Source organism: Aegilops tauschii, chromosome 3, assembly GCF_002575655.3.
Source record: "Aegilops tauschii subsp. strangulata cultivar AL8/78 chromosome 3, Aet v6.0, whole genome shotgun sequence".
NCBI classification, from domain to species: domain Eukaryota; kingdom Viridiplantae; phylum Streptophyta; class Magnoliopsida; order Poales; family Poaceae; genus Aegilops; species Aegilops tauschii.
Genome location: NC_053037.3, coordinates 427295261 through 427310013, shown reverse-complemented (window position 1 = coordinate 427310013; position 14753 = coordinate 427295261). Strand labels below are relative to the sequence as shown.

Genomic DNA, 14753 nt, shown 5'->3' with positions numbered 1-14753 from the left:
CTGGAACACAACGTCGCCCCCGGATGCAGCCACCAGCGCCAGGTATAGGGGTGTCCTGCGTACCGCCCAGATAACATGAGGAAAATGCGACCAAATAGCAGACAGGAGTCAGCAGGCGATACTTACCCGAGTGCCTTCGGGATGGCCTACCTCAGGGGCGCGGTCGGGATGACCCGGCACACCTTCTTGGCATCCGTCTTACCTCGCCCCAGCGGCGCCTCCACCACGCGCTTGGCGGCCAGCCTCGGCACCCCCGTGTCCTTCCCGTGCGGTCGGCGCGCCGCCATCGGCTCGCGGGATGACCCGGCCTCGGCCGTCTCGGGAGCTCGACGTTGTTGTCTCCTCCCGTTGGCGGCGCTACACCGTCAACGCCCGTTAGGATCTCCTCGTCGTCGTCCGGCCAGTCCCACAGGAGGTTTGGGTGTGGAGACTTACCCGCATGGCGCGTTGTGCAGGCTTCGATGCCAGCCGGCTACGTCTTAGCCGGCTCCATGTTCTCGACAAAGGACTCCTCCCCGTCCGAGTCGGCTCGCTCGTCAGCCAAGACCTGTGCCCTTGGCCCGTCACGGATTTGTTCGATCGCGAGCAGCAGCCTCTCCCTTGTCTCGTCGGGACGGAAGAAGAGCTCAGACATTGCAAAAAATGGAGACCGGGGACTCACCGCTGGCGGCGAGCGCTCTTTGGTGTAGGGCACCTTCCTGAAGCGCCACCAGGCGGCCATCCCAGCCTTGGAGATGGTGTTCACCCGGTCGACGACTTGCTTCGACGTCAGCTCCCGAGCTGACATCTGGGTGGAGTCATCGAGGCCGACCATCTCGTCGATGGTGTGGACCCGGCGTGCGACGAAAGGCGGCTATAAGATCCGTCCCCATGAGCCCCTCGTGCATTGTCATCTCGACGATCCGGATGCAGAGATTCAGCACCGCCTGCGGTGGGTTCTTGGAGTGATAACTCCAATTCATCTTGGCGAGCGGTTGCTCGTTGATGAACGGCGGCAGATTGATGCGGCCGGGCCCTCCACCGATGTTGCGTACGTAGAAGACGAAGTTCTGCCACTTCTTGACAGAATCCTCCAAGGGCACCTTGGGGAACGGGCCGTCTGGCCGGCCCGAGATGATGGCCCCACGGTCGGACATGGCCCCGGCTTCCGACCCCTGTTGCTTGAGGAAGAACAGGTGGTGAAGTCGGCGAGCTGCAGCACGGCGTTGGCACCAAGGTGGTGTAACTCCAGCCCGAAGAAGTTCAAGAAGGCGCAGAAGAAGTCGCTCATGGGGGGACCAAACCCGTGCTTGAAGTGGCTGGAGAAGACGACGTGCTCGCCCTCCTGCGGCTACGGCTCGGTCTTGCCGCCCGGCGCGCGCACCGCCACCCTTGTCGCCGACGACAATCGCTTGGTGTCACGGAGATATCGAATCTCCTCGTCGGTCTCGGATCCCTCCGAGGAGCCCTTTGGCCGCGACGTCGGCAGAAGCTTTGGGAGAAGGAAGAGCGGCAAAGAGAGAAGATCGGCGCGGTCGATGGATGCTGCGGGCGGCGTTTGGGTGCAGCGGCAAGAGTGGGCTCAAGACTTGGAGGAGAAGTAGGCGAGGATGACGAAGGGAGAGTGAGGGGAGCGTGCAGGAGCGTTTCCACCGCGCCCTCCCTCTGTTTTATAACCACGACAACACATGGGGAAGTGGGATCGGTTGCACCCACGATTCCACTTCCCCGCGCTGCGCGGGCACTCCCCCCCCCCCCCCCATGACTTAACTACATGGAGAAGCGCAAATGTCTGCGGCGGCCACAATAAATCCCCCACGTGCCGACCGAGGGCGCAGCATGGCGAGGCCCAGCCCACTGTTGCATCTCGTCGCGCGCGTGGCCTGGCAGGGCCTCACCAGCCGTTGTTCACTACGTGGCGATGCCTCGGGCTGCAGAAGGCGCGTCCTGTCACCACAAGACTAGGCCGACGTCCCAGTTTCCCGCCCCTGTCGGGATGCCGCGATCCGGCTTTCGGAAGCCGGCACACAGTGGGTGTTGCCGGAACCCAGCGACCGTGAACTTCATCAACTCAACCGCCTCTTCAGGGGGTGAAACTGTGAAGGCCCTCTTGCTTGGAGCTGGCGCACCTTCACAACTTAGGGGACTACTGTCGGGGTGGATGGCCCTCGAGCAGGCAACGGAACTCGGATCTCTTTCAAAAACATCGGGGCCGGCAAGCCCCTCAATCCGGCTCGTCCCTGGCCGGCTCCCTAGAGCGACCCGGCCAGATGCCGCGACCTGGCCAGCTGGCTAAGCTTACGACGGCCATCCACGAGAAGTCAAACCCCGGCGACAAGCAAGCATGGCTACAGTGCTCCCTCCCTTTTACGTCGGTCCCGGCGGGCGCGGCAGCGGCGCTCCCCACGCCCCCGCCCGGGGCGCGGCCCTGTAGCAGGGCGACACTGACCGTCCCATGATACCTGGCGAGATGTGCCACAGTATCCAGCAGTCGGCCGTACCCGCGCCCGGCGGCCCCGGTACGGCCCGCACCTGGCGGACCCGGCGAGACCTGTACCCGGAGGACCCGGCAGACCCGACAGTCCAATGACCCCCGCTGTGGGCTCCCACACGCTAGCACCAAGGCCCCGCGCCCATGTGATATTACCATTGTAACCCCGGGGGGCAGCCTATATGACCCCCAGCGCCCCTCCATGCAAAGGGCCGACTCTAGGAGAACACTCACTCACACACCCACGGAGGGGGAGCAACCTATGCACTGGCCAGCCTTCCTTCCTCCCCTGAATAGCTCAAGGAGCAAGCTTGTAACCACCTCATATAAACCACACTCGGCAGTACTAGGGGTGTTATCTCTCCGAGAGCCCCAAACCTGGGTATGTCTCGTGTCACACACTTGCTCGTGCCAACCTCGCCTCTGGAGCCCACCGGTGTCCTTGTGTCTGTTCCCTCTTTTAGCCATCCCATGTCATCTGTCATGAGTTCACCACGAAAATACTGCAGTAGTTTTGGTCAATTGGTGAGTACACCAAAATTTAGCATCCTTTTCAGACCTAATATCAGAGAAGATGTTTGCACAAAATTGAACATTTTGACAGAAGCTCTATTAGACAAATACCTGGGTCTACCACCATGGTTGGGGTGGACCCTAGTGACTGTTTCCAACACCTCATTGATAGAGCATGCCAGAGGCTGAAAGGATGGAAGGAAAAAAGTGTTATCCATGCAAGGCAAAGAAATTGTGTTGAAGTCAGTAGTACAAGCTATTCCCTCATATGCCATGTCAGTATTTAAACTGCCCAAAGGAATTTTCAAAGCAATAACTGATGAGATGTTAGGATTTTGGTGCGGAAATAGTGAAGATAAGAAAAGGATGCATTGGTATGCATGGTGGAAGATATGCGTCCAAAAGAAGAAAGGGGGCACGGGATTTACAAACTTGCACAACTTTAATCTTGCTACGTTAGCAAACTAGTGTTGGCGTCTAATCCAGAACCCTAATTCATTGTGTGCACAGGTATTAAGTGCAAAATATTATTTTTGATGGAAATATATTGTTGGCTGGTCCCAAGAAAGGCTCTTCATATACTTGGCAAAGTATAGTCTCGGGGATCCAAACATTTAATAGGGGATGTTTGTGGAGAATTGGGAATGGCTCAAAGATAAATATTTGACATGATCCTTGGATTCCGTCTAGTGTTTCAAGGAAGGAGATCACACCAAGGGGACAAAATTTACTATCGAAGGTGGAGGAATTGATCAACTCACATATTGGTCAACGGGACGAGGAACTCATACGTTCTGTTTTGAGCTAAGTGGATGTTAATAGAATTATGAAAATCCCTCTCCAAGTTGATATTGTAGAGGATTTTGTTGCATGGAACCACACAAGGTCGGGATATTTCTTAGTGCGATCTTCATATCATGTGGGTTTGATCGACATATGGTCAACGAACAATACTTACTGATGGTGCCGAAAGTATTCAAGTAAATGAAATTTGGAAGAATATGTGGCGTCTAAAAGTCCATGATAAAGTCAAACATTTTGTATGGAAGGTACTGTGGAGTAATTCCATGTTACGACATGCTAGCTAGTCACCATATTCATGTTACTGGCCAATGCCTGATGTGCAACAACAGGTTGGAGGATATACAACATTGCTTGTTCACTTGCACTAGATTGCTCAAAGTTTGGGATGCTCTAGGCTTGGAGGGAGTCATTATGAAGGCAGTGACGTAAGGTCGCTTTGTTACTATGGAAATTTTAGAAAGAAACTAAGCAAATTGTGAGGACTTGTCAATGGCGGAGTTGATTTTCGTTGCAGCATGGTATATTTGTGGCAACGGCACCAGTTTGTGAAGGGTGAGACTATTCAGTCGCCTGATCGTACGATCGTTTCTATCAAAGTACTAGTCACAAACTTTATAAGAGCGAATCCCAAGCAACCAGTTCGAAAGCGTGATCACATGTGGAAGAGTCCGCCTCAAGGTTTTGTTAAGGTTAGTGTGGACGCTGCATTTCTTCATGACACGCAATCGGGTGCCACAGGAGCTGACACACATGATGATAAGGGGAATTTTTTGGCTGCAGCTAACTGGTTTTTACCACGGGTTAACAATGTTGATTGTGCAGAAGTGAGTGTTATTCGTAATGAGCTCTATCTAGCAACAAATGTTGGAGGTAGCCGAGTGACTGTTGAATTAGAGATTACATTTGTGGTGCAAACCTTGAACCAGCATGAGGACTATTTCGGCCCAGAAGTTGCGACATTAATAAAATGGCATAACCTTGCTAATGATTATGGGAATGTTTCTCATGATCATTGCTTCCCTGAATCAAATGAGATAGCAGATTATTTAGCAAAGCTTTGCTTTAGTTTTAGAGCTTCTTCACTTTGGGATTCTCCTCCACTCTATTTCTCATATGCTTGTAAATGACCTATCTATTATTTGAGAAATAAAGTCGTATTATTGTCAAAAAAAAGTCATGTCAATACACTTAATGGTGTTATTGTTTATTTTTTATATGCATCAAGGTTGTCGTTAGCTCCCAGGCCGCACGCCCATGCGTCCTTTCTCAGTCGCCTCGCTCAGCCTAACTGCAATGCCTGGAGTCCAGCCCAGGCTAACTACAACACCAGGAGTTCAGGCTAGGCGAGCTTTATTTTTTCCATGCAGCAACCAAGCAACCACTCGTCAGATCTAGGGACAGCTTCAGGCCAGGCAATACTTGGTGAGGATACAAACCAAACACACCCGTCATGTGCTCAACAAGGCAAAATATTGTATTATTATATTTTCATTTTCACAATTAAGAGCTTATATTTCATGCTATGACTTCTGTGATCCTGGAATATGTGATTCAGTGGAAAACTCATATTCATGTGTGGAATGATAAACGGTAAAGAATAGGTTCCTAGTCTTGCCTCTAAGATTGGCTCAAGTGTTGTTAGTGATCTTGTTTCCAGATCTTAGGATATCGTTAGGTGTATGATGGTCCTAAAACAATATTGAGAGTATGACGTTAGAAGAACGATCATATTGAATCGACCCAAACTTGTTTGTTATACTTTGAGATAATATTGTCTAAAATTAATTATTATAATACGGAGTGTTAACATGTGTTTTAATTCCTTAGACCATGAGAGTATCGTAGTCACTTCTTACCGTACGGTGGACTTTGGGGTTGCTCAAATGTCATTTGTAACATGGTGATCATAACGACAACTTACAGGTTCATCGGAAAGTTTGACAAGGGACTAGATAGCTCGACAACGGAATTTTCTCCTCCGACGAGAGAGATATTCGTAGGGCCCTCTCGAGAGTGGCCGTCTCCACAATTAAGGCCGCTAGACCGGAACTAAGCATTAGTTTTAATGGATCACTATTATCTCATATTGTCTTTAATCCTCATAGATGTCTCCACCTGTCATGCCAGAGGTCACAAATTTCTTAAACAATATGTGTTACCTGCGTAGGTCTTGAGATCATGTTGCCTGGGTCCTTAAATTGGACAACGCGCATAGAGTTCACCATAGAACAACAATTTACTAGACAAATTATAAGACTACAATACGAATGACGACATATGGGATGGGCACAAATGAATCTTACCACTTACCTACATCTCCCATGCCTAGGGGGAACTACTCACACATCAAAAGAGAATAACCAATCACCTCAGAGAATAAACCCATGGAAACCATATAAATAATACCGTGAATATCCACAATAAAATGAATGATCAAACAAGTCTCAATCTCCAGATGAGTATGAATAGAGTTTACAACCCGTTCTTAAAACTTGGAAATCCTCTTACAATAGTGAAGGTGGAAAATGATGATGGAGATGAAAGGACCAAAACTAAGAAGATCTCTGGTGGTTCTTCGGATCTCTTCTTTCTCTGTTCTGAATGTGGTAGGGTTTTCTCCTCCTCTCCTTCTGTTCATGAAAGTGTCTTGTACTGATAAGGTGGAGCCCCAGGCACTTCATACGACCATCCATACGAGCATGCCCGCTCGTATGGAAGGTCGTCTTTCACTCTGGTGCGCTTGGTGGCTTAGCCTCCAATACGGAAGTTGCTCCAATTGGTTTGATTTGCAGTAATTCTCCTTGGTTTCCTTCCTTATATGATATTTCCTGCCAAACAATAGCAAAATGGATTTTCTTCTCTCTTGAAATATTAGTGTTAGAAATAACCAAGAGGCAGTATAAATCTGGTGAAAACTAAATGAAAACTCCTTACAAATAATCATAAATTCTCGAGCCATCAGACGCACCCTATTATTCATAGTTACTAAGGCTTATAGGACTAAATTTCTCATTTCTTTTGCATTACCCTCCTTAGGGATAAGTGTGATAATAGCAAAATTTAATCTATATATCAAGGTTGTCATACTCAAAATCTCTCACTAAAGTCATAAAGTCATTCTTAATAATATCTCAAAAAGTCTGGTAACATAAGAACGAAAACCCATCATTGAGAGGAGCCCCATGAGCATAGGATCCCAAATAGTAGCAAGCTTAATTTCCACTTCTGAAAAGTTTTTTTGTAAAGTTTCATTTTCCTCAGCAGTAACCCCGCTCATCCCTCTTAAAAAATTTGAACCTAAATGAATATCGGCAGTAGGTTCAAAACTAAAAAATTCTAACTGGTGGCCACTTCAAGCATATCTTGTGTAGAATGAACGGGCCCATTCTCACCAAGTAGCTCGGCCAAGTGGTTTTTACGATGTCTGGCATTAACCAAAGAATGGAAATAAGCAATATTTCTATCACCTTTACTTACTTTTCTGTCTCCAAATTTCTGCCACAAGACAGTCTCTTCTCCCCCTCAAATATCATCAAGTTCAGCTTTAATTATTTTCAATCTCCCTTTTTCCATATCATTCAAAAGATTTTTCTCATAAAAGACACCCAAAATATCAAATTCAAGTAAAAGCCCTCTCCCTCTCTCTTCCTTTTTTAGATTGGCCTTTAAATTGATGCTCTAGCCTTTAAGTTTTCTTCTCCACAATCGAGTTTTAAATTTTCAGACTTCAATTAGGGAAGAATTAGAAGGCGTATTCCACGCCGCAACTACCAAAGAATGAAATTCAGGATGTCAAGCAACCATTTTATAAATCTAAAAAGTTTGGGAGGTGTGGAATGGATTCATTCCGCTCAAGCATCGGGTCTTAACTGTGGCTGGCATTTAGGGGCAGGCTCAATATCAGAGGCAATATGGTGAACAAGTAGTGGCATGCCATCGCCCCCCATGCCGGCTGCGACAGATGCGTGGCGGCTTATCCTTCATTATGAGAATGTGTGGTTCGTCCGGCAAAGGCTGGGAGTATTGGATCTGGCAAGTTCTTCATCATCGTTGGACGTCTTTGCTAGCTCGGAGCAGACTACAAATGTCGGCGGCTGCCTATGGCCCGTTCTCTTTGCTATCTGCGCTGCCACGCTTTGGAGCGCACGCAATGCACCCGGGCTTCGCCCATTTTGAAATATATACAAGGTAGAGACTGCTCTACCTTCAATTCTTTTTTTAAAGATTCCTAGGTTTGCAATTGCAAGTTTCTCCATTGTGCTTTTACTTTTTAAAAGTTGCAATACTTCCTTCGTACAATTTGAGTCCCAACCTGATGTCAAGCATGATGACGTGTAATAAATTATTTATTTATACTCTAGATTTTTACTCTACAAAGATTAGATAACTTGTTCTCTTATATGCATGCCAAAATTATGCAGACCAAGAGAATGATGTAAACCATGTGTGTAATGTGTCAGCGTATACTTCCTGAATAACTACCAAACACCATTCATCCCGCAAGAGGAACAGAAATTACACAAAATTTGGTCTTGCCAGTAGATGGTGATTGAGAAGGTCTTCCCGAGATAAGCGTCTGACTCCTTCAAATTCCTTGTTTACTGTAGCACGGGCACCCGCCCTCAAGGCAGCATGACCGGGATCGGCTCGGCCTTATGATGGATGTGCTCCTGGCTACAACGCGTCGACTGTCGTTCCCGTAGGGCCGCTAGGTGGCTTTTTTCCTATTTCTTTTATATTTTCTTTGGGTATTGCTGTGTTGTTGCCCCGGACGTCGCTTCAGATTTTCGGATGATGGTTGTATGGACACTTGCTTTATCTATAATGCGAAGCAAAAACCTATTTCGAGAGAAATAAACAGACAAACAACATAAGTTCCCCCCTAATAAACGTTATCAACAATGTCAGAACAGATAACTCAAGGACTGAGCCTAGTCAGTGCTCGATTTATCATAAACAATTATAACTAGCTTAGTTTGTGCTGGATTTAACATAAGTTTTCCATTCATAAACGTCTACCATTGGAAAACATCACATGAGTGTTTCGAAAGTTTGGAAACTATGTGCAAGAAGTTTTGAAAAATTGGGCACAACAAGTATTAAATGATGGTTTGCCTCGGATCTTGTATTGAACTGTTTATGTTTATAGATGACAAAAGAAGATTCATTGTTGGAGGGAATTGGAGGATGGATTGGTGTCAGATGTTTTAACAACAGAAGCCATGTCACTACAATTTGGCATATTACTTGCACAAAAGGGGGAAGCAACCGTCTTGTTGTTAACTCCGACAATATGGAAGTAATTGACACAATGGAGAATGGAGGACATTCAGAGGGAGCTGCGGCTGCTGTGTTTGATGATTGTTATTTTATGGCTTGTGATGTTCCGTTAATTAGATCTAAACATTGTAATAGGGAGGCAAATAAAGTAGCTCATGAAATTGCTAGATTAGCTAAATTTTCTGAGACAAGGGATTGGTTCGAGGAACCTATGAATGATATTGTAAATTTTCTTATAGACGATGTAACCATTACTTCTAATAAATAAAGAGGATGTTTTATTTTTTAAAAACTGTTTATATTTATTTTTAGCCTCTGAATTGTTTATGTTTGAACTAGTAATATATCGTGGGCAGCGAGAAATGTTACTCCCTCCGATCCATATTAACTTACACACATTTAGTATAAGTTTATACTAAAGTTGTACTAAGTGTGTGACAATTAGTTTGGAACGGAGGGAGTATGTCGTTATTTTGTTGCATCTAAATTGATGATTGATCCAAAGCAAATGAACTCATTATGTTCTTGCTCTTCTCCTTTTGATTCCATGGCAATGCACTGGCGCTATACTAGTCTTTTATAAAGTTTGAGCTACGAAAATCAACTATGTATTGATAACAACAATTCGACAATGGGCAACTGTCCCCTTTCACTTACATTAAGGTAGGTTCCAACTTCCGCTACAGCCTCAATAACCTACTACTCCCTAGTACTATTATTAAACATATAAGTATTGCAGCTATGCGAAACAAATACAGCAGGCTGCACGCATGCATAGCGTCGGAGCTGGATGATCCGCGGCTCTGTCTTCACAACCAGCATGGGAAAATTGATATTGGGAATCTGGAATGGGATGGCACAGCCTTCTCCAACAAACTCCAAGTCCAGCAAAGTATATATCATCTTCTACTATTTTGGGGCCTTCTTTCATGTTCATATTCAGTTTTACACGATGGTGAGCACTATACATGCGCATGACCAGCGATCCCTCTTTAGTCCTGACATCTCCAGAAAACAGCCTGTTACAGTACCTTCACTTCATCGCCGAGGATGAGGAGTTTGACGACAGGGCTGAAAACATGCTGTTATCGGCCGTGTCTTTGCTGTATGCTTTGCGCACGTCCTCCTTCACCTCGCAGAAGCGCATCTTCTTCACCTGTTGCTCATCAGGGGTGCCGCTTTGCTGCTGGAATGCATCAAGGCCATCAGGCAGGCCATCTTCCAAGAATTTGTCGAGCACCTGCGAGCAGTTTGGGAAGTACCGACGGCCCAGTTCCACTGCAACCATCACAGACATGTTTAATTCATGAATAAATATGATCGCGAGACTGCTTGTGTACACAGAACAAGCTCAATGCAAATACACAACACTGAACACCTATGATTACAAGGCACCAGAGTACCTACAATGACAAGTTGCAAAGAAACATACTAGAAACATCTGTAGAAATGAATTTGTGCCACATGCCAGAATGGCAACATACTTTTACGTGTTCATGTTTTTTACTGTGAACAACACATGCTATCAATAGGTTGATGCACAGAATATCAATGAACCCAATAAGCAATTTTAAGTTATTTAGGTATAAGGTTATGTACATAGTTGTATTAACAGCTAGCAACAGTTTAGCCAACATTTTATCCAACGATCTCTCAAAAAAAAACATTTTATCCAACGATATAGCACCGGACAAAGTAAAATTGGAATGAAGATGACTACTCATGTTCACACCTGTTTTCACTAGTGCATCCACCCTCGAACGTAGCCTTTTGTTTTTTGTTACTGGCGTCTCATTCAGATCGACTTCCCTCAGTTTACCAGAAGTACTTGCTGCAGAAAAACCACCAACTTCTGGTGTGATGTCTGCTTGCGCAATTTGCATCGCAACCTTCGCTTCAGCAGGGAAGAATAATCTTGCAAACGCGACTGCAGAGACCACAGACCATTTTAACATCTTATGAAACAGGTGCATATGGCATTGTCGAATGTGCAGTAAGTGTTATAGCCACCTATTTCTATAGAATATGCACTGGAGAGGGAAAAAAAAGAAGGGGGACTTTTTGGGAGAGGGGGGTACTTTTTCTCGACCTCCCCGGTCATTTTAATATTGAGAAAAGATTTGTCTACAAGTGTCACTATCATTGCATAAAAGGAGACTTCACCTCTATTTTCCAGGTAGCTTAGTTTCATGTGAAGATCATCAGCCAATAAAGGTGAGGTGACTGAATCTTCCGCTGTCATAGGATTCCTCATCATCTCCCTCTCTAGGATGTCAATGCACATCCTATCTTTATTTGACTCTTGGCCCTGCTCCATCTTTGCATTGTAATCTTTTAGTCTTGTTAATCTTCGACAAATATTACTTGCAAGGCGGCCATCATCTGTCAATTGCGACGCCACTGCTCCTTTGCTTAAGAGACACATAATAATAGCTGGTTCTCTCCTCATAGCAGCTAGGTGGAGTGCTGTGTACCCACGACTGTTCTTCAAATTCAAGTTGGCAAGTTCCAGGCCTAACAACTCTGTAAGAACTTTAGAATCGCAGTAAGCTGCAGCATAATGCAATGCGTTGGCGTCGTCTAGGGTGATTTCAGACTCATTAAGAAGCAACTTCACAAGCTCAACATCATCAGAATCCAGTGCCCTGTGGATTCTTCTTACTCTTTTCTCGTGTATAGGGTCCGAAATGATGGTGTCACCATCAATTGGGGGAGATTTCTGTCGGATTCTTTTTATCTCATCAGCGATTTCGGGAAGGAGTTCCTTATCCAAAGACATAATATCAAGATCCGATCTTGCAATCCTTTGAACACATTTTTCACGCACTTGAGTAAGCTCCGAGTGGAAAGCAACTTGCAAAATAGGTAGGACGTCTTCAGCCAGAGTCTTGTCAACAAAGTTCATAAGCCGTCGCTGCAGTACATGATCATCTTAACCATGATTAGCAATTCACCAGAGAAAGAAAGGGTCATGTGAAATGGAGAAATGAAACCATGATTTACTTTTTTTCTCATGTACCAAATTTACTGTTTTTCCTCTGTTTCGAATTAGCATGCCAAATATACTGCAAATGTCTGTGCACAGTCAAATAAACAAATTGGAGAAGGGTAGAACATTTCTAGCCTGAAGCTGCCATGTCTGTAGCCAAGACTAGAAAAAAAAATCTATAAAATAGTTGGGGGTGCTAAACAAGCCAATAAGAGCCTACGCATCCCTCACCTGGAACAGCGACATGAGCTCGGGGATCCTGAAGGTCCACGCCGCGTACATGAGCTCGACGGCGAACCTGATGGCCGGCGGGCACGAGTCGTGCGGGCACACAAGATCAGCACATGACACCACGTCCAGCGGCGCTGGCCGGAGCCTGCCCGTGTAGAGGTACCCCATGAACGCCAGGAAGGCCTCGCGACCCACACGGCCACCTGGGACGAGGTCCTCCATCTTGTACTGCGGCCTCCCGGTAACATCCCCTCCCGCTCCGCCACTGGTGGCGGAGGCGGAGGCGGTGACTGCCCCATCACTGCGGCTCCCGCGGGCGCGGAAGAGGTCGTGGAAGAAGGGGCTGCGCGCGGCGAGGATGCAGCGGTGGATGGGGATGGGCGGCCCGCCGTCCGCCACGTCGACGTCGGCGTCGCTGCAGTCGAGTTCAGAATCGAGGAGGAGGCGCTCGAGGTTGCTGCTGAGGCGACTCAGACTCACAGCCTCGACGCTGCTGCTGCTCCCTCCCCCTCCCCCAGCCCCGCCCCACCCGTCCGCCGCGGGCAGCGGCGCCAGAGCGCCGGAGCAGGGGCTAGAGCCGTTGGACAGGTAGGACGACGAGGAGGCGACCGTGATGGACGACGACGGCTCCATCACCGCCGCCAAGCACGAGGCGAAAGGGCCCTAGAGCCGGACCACCATGTGTGGGAAGGCAAAGGGGGGAGGCTGCCTTTTGGTCGCTCCCGGCCGAACTGCGCAATTCGGGCAGGCTTTGTTTGGCACCACGCAGATCCGCGTCGGCACGGAAACTCCCCCACGTCACCCCCCGCCTAAACTCAGCGGAGAAGGGACGGCGAATTCCTCGAGCCCAGATCTCGGCAGCCGCCCGCCCGCCGCCGCGTCAAACCGGGAGCTTTCGGGATATTTTTTTCCTCCTCGCGACCGGCTGATCCAAGTGGGGGGAGCAGGAGGAAATATTGGGAGCGACGACGACGACGACGACCTGGCGGGGCGAGGAAGGAGAGTGGGGTCGCGGAAGAGGAGTCCGGGGGCAGTTGCGTGGAAAGCAGGGGGAGGCTCGGCCAGGGAGGGGATTGAAGACGACGACGGGGAGGAATATGGAGGCGGAGGATGACTGAGACCGCTGGATTTCTCCCGTCCCTACCTTTCTTTTCTTCGCTTTCTTCGATCAGGTTCTCTGGCTTTTGGGGTCGGAGAAGAAGAAGGGAAGGAATACCGCGGGTAAAATTGCACGGGCCACCCCATAGAATACCAATATTGGCGTTTGCAAAGTACAAAAGCGCGGAGATCATTAGGAAATTAAATATTGCTCTACATGTCGCAGCTTGCGATGACAAAACGTAGCGCGCGTAAGCTCCACACGTCACTGCGATCGGGGGAAGACTTGTGATCCCACTTGCCAGCCTCTTGTCTCCGCTGTCTATGCTGGGAGGATTTTCTCTCTTCCCGTGTTCTCTCTCCTTCCCCTTTCCTTCTCTTCTTCTCCCATTAGGGCGCACCTTTGGACACGACCGCGTTCTTCACTCTTTATTTGGGGCCCTTTTTGTAAGATTATGGTCCACTTTGTAATTTTATGTTTTTTGGGGTTATGTCTGTAGTTATATTGACGGGGCGACTTTGGACCCAATCGCGTTCTTCATTCTTTGTCGGGGGTCCTTTTCGTAAGATTATCGACTGGTTTTGAATTTTATGTTTCGTTGGGGTTATGTTTGTAAGTTCTATGGCGGCGCGGCTTTGGACCCGATCGCGTTCTTCATTCTTTGTTTGGGGGCCTTTTCATAAGATTTAGGGGCCAGTTTGTAGTTTTATGTTTTCTTGTGCTCTGCTTGTAAGCTGCACTACCCATCGCGTTGATTAAACGTGGTGCTAGGCCCTTCTCGACCTTCCTGTGTTAAATGTGAGAATGGGTCCTACTCGATCCTTCTCGACCCTTCCTGCGTTAAATGCGGGAATGGGTCCTACTCGATCCTTCTCGACCCTTCCCGTGTTAAATGCAGGAATGGGTCCTACTCAATACTGCATGGTCTCACGTGTCCTTCTCTAAGTAATGATCCTCCAGCAAAAAAAGTGTGTGTTGAGAACCCGACTAAATATTTTTGCATCCTGAACATAATTTATATCGGTACACAACTAATGTAGTCGCATCTCATGGTGTTTGGTCATGATGGTTGCCCGACGCCAGCTCATTGCGATAACTTGTTGGCTGGAGGTTCGCTGTGACGGTGACAACTTGGTGACTTGTGACAGTGGTGTCCTCCTCCATGGGACCTATGCGCAGGCGCTTCCCCTTCTCTACATCCTGATTTCACGTTGATCTAGGGTGGGTGCACCTTCTATCACCATCCTCGATCAGCTCCATTTGCATAAGAGTGTTACGTTGTCGGTCGATGGCCATGTTGCCACACACATCCTCTTGTGCGGTCGTGGCTACCAATGCTACAACATAGATCTCATATGCCCCTCCCC

General features: G+C 47.7%; 1 protein-coding gene across 1 annotated transcript; it reads right to left on the bottom strand.

The window, feature by feature from the left end:
• Positions 1–9652: 9652 nt before the first annotated feature.
• LOC109761645 (BTB/POZ domain and ankyrin repeat-containing protein NPR2) lies at positions 9653–13457 on the bottom strand. Its single transcript, XM_020320497.4, has 4 exons — positions 12288–13457; positions 11231–11981; positions 10800–10994; positions 9653–10345 (listed from the first exon to the last, which is right to left on the bottom strand). The coding sequence occupies exons 1-4, from the start codon at positions 12918–12920 to the stop codon at positions 10101–10103; spliced, it is 1824 nt and encodes a 607-aa protein (XP_020176086.1). The 5' UTR covers positions 12921–13457; the 3' UTR covers positions 9653–10100.
• Positions 13458–14753: the final 1296 nt, after the last annotated feature.

What these genes read in the sequence shown, in the direction of transcription:
- LOC109761645 (XM_020320497.4), bottom strand. Translation starts at nt 12,920, where the DNA reads ATGGAGCCGTCGTCGTCCATCACGGTCGCCTCCTCGTCGTCCTACCTG. An exon ending in AGCTCATGTCGCTGTTCCAG is followed by an intron (nt 11,982 to 12,287) that starts GTGAGGGATGCG and finishes CATGTACTGCAG; the next exon opens with CGACGGCTTATGAACTTTGT. An exon ending in GGATGCACTAGTGAAAACAG is followed by an intron (nt 10,346 to 10,799) that starts GTGTGAACATGA and finishes TGATGGTTGCAG; the next exon opens with TGGAACTGGGCCGTCGGTAC.